Source organism: Condylura cristata, unplaced genomic scaffold, assembly GCF_000260355.1.
Source record: "Condylura cristata isolate star-nosed mole 26May11 unplaced genomic scaffold, ConCri1.0 scaffold00026, whole genome shotgun sequence".
In the NCBI taxonomy this organism is placed as follows: domain Eukaryota; kingdom Metazoa; phylum Chordata; class Mammalia; order Eulipotyphla; family Talpidae; genus Condylura; species Condylura cristata.
The window spans coordinates 4,848,638-4,856,301 of record NW_004567127.1 but is presented as its reverse complement, the minus strand read 5'-3'; the positions used below and the strand labels follow the sequence as shown (position 1 = coordinate 4,856,301).

Here is a 7,664-nt window from a genome sequence, read left to right as displayed (position 1 = left end):
GGGGTACAGGCCAGAGGTACAGGGGCAGTGAGAGGATTCACCAGAGACAGAGTGGGGAGCAGAACAGGCAGATGGATGAAGCACACTGCTGAGGGGAGCAGCGGGCGGGTCAGGAGAGGTCTGCTGCTCCCTGTGGGTCACCTTCCAGGCAGGGACCTTACCTGCACTGAAGTGGCTGCAGCTAGCTTCACAGTGCTGCGCTTTTACCCGGGTGCCCCCAGGGAGGCCTTCCCTATACATTTATTACACAGTAAACTCCGCGGTGGGAAGCCCAGTTTCTGAGCTAGATCCCTCATGGGCCAGGCCTGGCGGGAAGGCCTGCAGGTGGACAGATGGCCCGGCCCACCCTCGCGCTTCTGATTCAGCCTGTCTGGGGTGGGACCCAAGAACCTGAATTTCTGCAGGGTCCAGTGAGGAGCCTGCTGGTGTGGGGCCCTGACACGTGGTCATGCTGGCCGGTTGTGAGAGCCGGAGCCAGCCGAGTGAATAAAGAGGTCTTCTCCTGAGGGCAGGCTTTTTATTTTTTCACTGAAAATAATACCGTAGCAATGGAGCTTTTTAAAATGGGTGTGACTGACCTGGGGCTAGGCCATTTTCTCAGCAGCGCTCTGGGCCCCAGGGCTCTTTGCAAGAGGCCCTACCTGCCCAGACCAGAGCCGGCCTCTGGCCCTTCCCAGGGCTCTTGGTGAGTCCCGGGAGTATTTACTGTCCCCTGGGAGCAGGGAGCCATCCCTTCTCCACTAGACCTTCCATCCTCCCATCAGGTTGGTGCCCTCATGAAAGAAAAAAGGTAGAGAGGGGGGTGCTTGCGGGCGGTGGAGAGATCCCCCAAATATAGGACAGTGCCCCCAGGAGGCGACTTTGACCTGTTAAAAGGCAGAAGAGAAATCTGTGGCTGCCTGACAGAACTGTGTGAAAATAAACTGACCGGGGCTTGTTTCGAAAACACCCGCGATGACAACAAGCGCCATGGTAACTAACTCGCTTGCGGGGCCACTTGCCAGGGGCTCCACTGTCTCCCCAGCCCCAGCCAGGCCTGCTCCCCGCCTGGAGACGCCTCTGGGAGGCCCCGGGGCTCAGCCCAAGCAACCACGAGGTTCGTGTGGCCCCTTGGCTGGTGACAGACTCCACCGTTTGCCGGCTCAGGCCTGGTGCCCGCGCGCAGACTGAGCGCCCCACACCGCGGTGATGTTCGGGTACGACGGCGGCGCATTTATGTCTCCCTGTGAGTCCGAGGAGGGTCCTCGTTTCCTTCAGATGTCAACTGAGTGGGTGAGCAGGTGAGCGAATGGCCTGTGTCCTAAGCAGGCGTCCTGTGCCAGGGTGAGGTGAGGGGGTAGCTGCTGGCTCACCTGGCCTGCCCCTGCCCAGCATACAGCAGATGGTGAGGCGAGGCCTGCCTGGCTGGGGCCGCGTGGGCTCCCCAGACCCTGGGAAGTCGCCTGGCCTGCCCAGCCATCGGCCGGCCCAGCCATTGCCCTGCAAGATGGCGTGATGGCCATATTCCCGCGTGGCTGAACAAACAGACTAGGCCTATATGGAGAAAAAGAACGTCCAGTCTATCGCCGAGGGGGCCTCGCGGGGGGCTCTCTGTACAGACTCAGTGTTTGGGGAATGACTTTCCTGGTGGAGTAAGTCATTTTCAGGGCTAAGGCTAAGCGTGTAGTTACACAAAAAGACTCCGCAACAGCCAGGCAAGCTCAACCTACGAGGGTCTGGAAAGAAAAACCCTGTACTCTGAGCAGATTTTATTTCTTTTTATTTTACTTCCTTAGTTTGTGATAGTCCTTAGAATAATTTCATGGTGGTGACTGTCACAGTATTACATGCTTCCGCTTTAACACTTAGAGCCTTGGGAGGAGGCTACTCAGGGGTTCAAGGACTGGACCTCCGATTTGGGCTCAAGTATTATGAAGAGTTTGGGGGGGGGTAAGAGTAGTGAGAGAAAAAGGTTCAGGAGCCTCAAAACATCTAAATTAGCAGCGTATTAGTCACTCTGTAAAATCTCTTCCCTTCTAAGTCTCTGTGGAGAAGGAAGAATCTGCCCTTCAGCCTCTCTAGCTTGTCTCACAGCACACCCTCATCTCCTCGCACATAGCAGCCTCGTTACAGAGACACAGCCCGGGAACACGCATCACAGAGTTCGGGGCGCTTGGGCACATTAATCTCAGAGTGAGCGTGGCCAAGCATCTTCCAGGGATGCAGGCTGTATCTGCAGGCTCGTTCTCAAGCCAAACCAGAACAAGCCTGGCCTCCTCCGATTTCTCAGAAGCAGCAGGTGCAAGCGTGAAGGCCATCTCTGGGCAGGGAGCAGCTGGGAGAAATTCCCGAATCCTGTGTATGTTGCTATTTTCTGCCCAGTGTTCCCACACCATCTCATCTGTAGATTTGCTGGACTCCAGTAACTTCATTTTGCTGCTTCTCTTGCCATTTAGAAATGCAACCACCTGGACATTTGCCAGCATAAAAATTTGTCTGGGGCTGTCGGTCCTAGGAAGCCCACAGGTCTGCCCATGCTGCATTTATACTTCGGACGGGAATCTCATGATTTAACAATTTAGCCTTACCCATACTTCAAGGGGATAAATCTAGGACGAGAAAAGGATGACTGGATCTGACCTGCTCCATCTAATTACTATTCCACATAATTATTATTTTTTTCCACATAATTATTTTTTAAGTTTAAAAAGAGATCAAGGAAAAAATCTATTTCCAGTAGAGGCTATGCATTTATGATTCTTTGGCTTTTCTCCTCTTCCCATCTACATAGCCATCCAGCCATCCATGCATCCATGCATCCATCCATCTATCCATCCACCCTTCATCATCCATCCATCCATCCATTCATCATCTATCCATCCATCCATCCATCCATCCATCATCTATCCATCCATCCATCATCCATCTGTCCATCACTCATCCATCCATCATCTTTCCATCTATTATCCACCTACCAACAAACATTTATTAAATGCCAAGTAGGTACTAATCATAAGTCCCTTTAATCACACCAGTCATTTTAGTTCAGATATGAAATGTCTACATGTACATTCACATGCTTCTTAAGTATGGGCAAAGATCCCAAATACAAACTGAACACACTGTCCCTTTGTGAGTTGGCCTCTGGCCACCTGCTCCATGATATAGTAGAGGGAATCTGCTATTTGGAGTTAAATAATGTGAATTCAAATCTTGCTTCATGCTCTGCCATTTTATGTGACTTTGCCATTTAGTTGGGACAATTTCTGCTTAACTCTGTGAGATCATTTCTTCTTATGTAACGTAAGACTACATTTAATAAAATGACGTACATAAATATCCATATTGCACATAATTTGTGGTAAGTTGATAATAAGTGCTATTTTCCTGCTTCTTCTTCATCTGTTCAACATTCATTCAACAACCACTGCTGAGCGCCTACTGAGTGAGGTGTAAGGATACAGCAGGGAAGAGAACAAAGCTTCTGCTTCTGTGCATGGTACTCTCTATAGGGTGCCAGACAATATGCAACCCCTCAATACCTCAGTCAAGTGCTATAGAGAAAAAGAAAGTAGGAGGTGGAGACAATTAAAGTGTAGTTTATATAGATGCTGAGGAAGGTGACTTCTTTGATAAGGTGACATTTAAGCACAGACCGCAAGTGATTCTCAGCAATAAACAAAGAACATCTCCTTAGCAATCAGTGTGTAAAGAGAGCATGAATATTCTGTGAGTAAATGGCAGAATGACTATTTCCATGTGGGTGTTCCACAAGACTTAATTCCGTAAGCCTACTCTTCATTTTACCTGTTTTCTCTAAGAAGCTTCCACAGTTACCTTTCATGCTTGACATCTTATTAACACCTGAGTTAAACTCCAGGATGCTCAGATTTACCATCTCTTTTAGGGGAAAAGGGATTAATGTGACGTGACACAGTGACCGAGTGGGTGCTTTTCCTCTCATTCTGAAGGTGCTTTAGCCTCTGATCTAAGGCTACCTAGAAAAGCAGCCTCTGCTTTGACCACACAATGAATGCCACACAATGCCTCTGGACACCTCTCATAGGATTGCCACAGGCCCAGATCGCTTTCTTCTAAGAAGACTCAAGTAAAGGGTCACCATGTGTGCAGAGGGAACTCTGGGGGACCCCTGAGAAGCCTGGCTGGGTCCTGGAGCAGACCTCATTCTGGGGCCCTAAACCAATGAAACATTCCAGAATTGACCACATCAGAGGCAAGCCGGCAAGTCCATGTCATTCTGGAGAGCCACCACACCAGTGGTGAAATAGACACAAGATTCTGCTCATCGGGAAATCTCTCCAGCCACGAGACCGAATCTGAGGCCCAGCTGGCGACCTCCTTAACTCGGACTGCGCTGAGGAGAGGCTCTGTGCTGACGCGGGAGCTGCATGGTTCATCAAGTGCTCTGTGAACACACACATTAAAGGATCCAGGAAACCTTAAAAAATTGTGCCCTGGATGTCACCTCTGCCCTTCTTTCTTAAGGAGAGACACAGGTATCGCTATATTTTAAGAACTCCTTATGTGATTCTGACAGGCAGCCAGGGCTGAGAGCTACCACCAGTGACCAAGAACTGTGCAAAAGTTCAAGTGACAGGTGAAGCTAATAAGCACTTGATGAGCACTGGGAGACCTCAGGCACTCAGCTAAGCCCTCTCCATAGATTACTTTTTAAACAGGAACACTCTGAACACATTAACAATACCTGACACTTGTCCCGAATCTTATACTTTTATAAGAAGAGCTTATCTCATGCTTTCATCGAATTCTCCTAATTCACTGAGGTAGAAACTCACTTGACTTCATAGTTGAGAAACATAAACTGCACACCCATGACTTACCCAGAGTCAAATCATTAAGATGTACAGGAAAATGCACAGGAAAAGAATTCATGGGCGAAGAAATGCAAGTGGTAAATAATTTAATAAAAAAAATGTAATCTAGGCAGGAATCAAAGAATGTTCATTAAAACAACCATAAAAATCTGAAGTAGACAAATATTTTAAACACCCGCGTTCTTTCTCCCCGAATGACTTTCTCCCCAAATGACTTTCTCCCCACACCGGCCTCCCACTTGGATGGACACTGTGATCAAAGGTGCCTGGATGGATAGTGAGCCCAGGGGGGTCCCCTCATGATGTTGCTTGAGTCACCCAGAATTAGGCTTTGGGGGAAGTGTATGAGGGTGTGTATGTGTTTGACTAGGCTCGGGATCCTGCTTGCACTGGCATTCTTTGCAAGTTCTAGGCTAAGTGGACCGGCATGGCCATGGAGGCTAATGTCCCCTGCCTTCAACTAACTTTATCACAAAAACACCTCTCAGGGGAGCTGGCGATGCAGATGCTGGCGTGAGGGAGGATGTCATAGGCCAAGCAGCTATCGGCCTGGTTTTTTGCAACCTGTGACTTTCCCATGTAAATTGTACAAGGACCTATAACCACTCGGGCTTTCTCCTTGCTCGCAACATACAGATGGAACTGAACTTCCACATCTGGTTCCCAGGAGGAGCCGGAGGGGGAAAAAAAATAATAGCAATAGAGATATTTCTACAATACTTATCTTTCTGTCAACCAGGATCCCTCTGTGGTGGCCAAATCACCCCCAGGCAAGCCCTGAGAAGACAGGTGTTGTACAGTGATCTCAAGACACTTAGGTCATGAAGTGCTTTTTAAATCACTGAAGATATTTTAATGTGTCTGGAATGCTTTTCCTGCAGTTTAGGGTCCATTTTTAATTTTGGGGGGAGGATTCAAACTCACGAGGGCTTATTTGTTTCTAGAAGAATTAGCTGAAGCTGAGCTTCCGGGCAGTGCCGGCTAGTATTGCTGAGGCTTGCAACGAGTCCTGCCCACAGATTCGGGTCAGCTTGGCCCGGGCCTGGTGGCTGATGCCGGCCGGTGGTGCCTACTGCAGAATCCCTGGCACCGAGGACGCTCCTGGAGCAGAGGCGCCTGCACGGTCCAGAGTTGCTGCAGGGACAGTTCCCGGGCACCCCTGGAGGAGGGGAGCCCAGGCCCGTGCCAGGCGGACCAGCAGGCCCTGCCACGCAGATAAAATAAGAACTGACTTCAGCTTACATCAACTTGCTGAGAAAAAAAACTCCTGCTAATGGAAGTGCAGCTAAGGTCTTCCCAGATCCGCCCGTGACACTCTGCAACCTGGCACGGGAAAGTCAGGTCCCTGGCAGCTGCTGCCTTTGGGGCCGTGAAGGTCAAAAGAGACTCTTGTTTGTCCAGGATCAGGGGGACACTTGAGAGAGCAAAAGGGGGTGGGGGAGGGAGGGTTAGCACACGTAATGAGACCTGCAAAAAACCCCTGCATGCGCTTTTCAACAGCAGCTCTAGCACTTCTCTCAGGAAAATAGTGGCTGGGGCGACTGTCCTTGAAACATCAAGAGGACGCCGCGTGACAGACAGGGAACCCGACCTGTGCATTGCGACACATTCGCTTCTCCCGTGTCTGGCAGTGTAGACCCACCCGGCTGCCACACAGTCCGTCCCGCCAGAGTCCCCGGCTTGGTGCCGGAGGCTGAGTGCGGCCAGGTCATGCCGCCCTCCTCCCCCGCCCGGCGGCCCCTCCGGCGCCCTTCTGGCGCCCCCAGCCCTGCTCACCTCCAGCACAATCTCCTTCATCTGAAACTGCTTTTGTGCGACTTTGTCTGCAGACACGGGCTCGTGGTAGTACAGGCAAAGCAAGTCGTACTTCTTCGAGATCTGCTTGAAGTTCTTCTCCGTGAGACTGACCACCCGGTCTTTGCCGTCATAGCTGGGGAAGTTCAGCCCCTCCTCCGCCCCGCAGGAGGCCAGCAAGTAGATCCCCACGATGAACAAGTGGGCCCCCTTCATCTGGGAAGAGTTTGGTTCTCCTTTCCAGAAAGATCGTGGGCGGGAAGGAGGACCGCGGACCCCAGTGGACTTGCTGAGCCCAGTGGGGAGCAGGCTGGCTGGTTTTGTGTCTCCTCTGCCCTTGCCGGGGCCAAGAACCTGCTGCTCACCCCCGGCGCAGCTCACTGTAAGTGGGCTCAGGACAGAGGCTGCTCACACCCGGGTGTGCGTGGGGCCAGAGCCAGCGGGAGGCTGAGCCCCAGATACCTCGCATAGCTCCGCTCAGCCTTGTCTCATTAGGAAGTCCATTTTTAGGATGCAGTTGTTTTGGGCTAAAAATAAATCATGCAATGAATAAAAAAGTTAGATATGACGCTGTTGAGGGATTCGCTGAGGCAGTGGGTCAGGGTGGTGGAGAGGGAGGAGACGCAGGACGAGGGGCGAGGGTGTGCGTGTGAAGAGGAGGCCAGAAAGGTCACTGGAGAGAAATAGCCCCGAGGAGCAGAGAGAATGAGCGAGAGTCAGGAGTGGGGCTCGCCGAGAGGCGATGGGAAGACAGGGTTGCGTTACTCTGGCGTCCCCCCACCCCAGCAGCTGCCGGCCCCGGCCCCCTCCGGCCCACGTGGGAGCAGAGCAGGTGCAGGGTGGCCTTCACGTCCTGTACCTGCCGTCCACCGCCTCCTGTCCTCTCTTCTTGGAGCCCTGCCCAGCGCTTCTGCAGGCTGGGGGGAGGCGCCAGCCCCCACAGGCAGAGGCCAGAGGCGCCAGGCCCCCAGGCCGTGGCTTCTCCCCCACCACCCCCATTTCGAAATGAAGCAAAAGAAAAGCTCCAAGCAGCCC

The 7,664-nt window shown here is 51.8% G+C and overlaps 1 protein-coding gene across 1 annotated transcript in view; it reads right to left on the bottom strand.

Annotated features, from left to right (window-relative positions):
* CASQ2 (calsequestrin 2 (cardiac muscle)) overlaps positions 1-6,945 on the bottom strand; it is a 52,257-nt gene extending 45,312 nt beyond the window's left edge. The window contains exon 1 of the mRNA XM_004689607.2: positions 6,612-6,945. Within this exon, the coding sequence (XP_004689664.1) occupies positions 6,612-6,845 (234 nt within the window). The 5' untranslated portion in view covers positions 6,846-6,945. The remainder of the gene's footprint in view (positions 1-6,611) is intronic.
* Between the last annotated feature and the right edge of the window lie 719 nt (positions 6,946-7,664).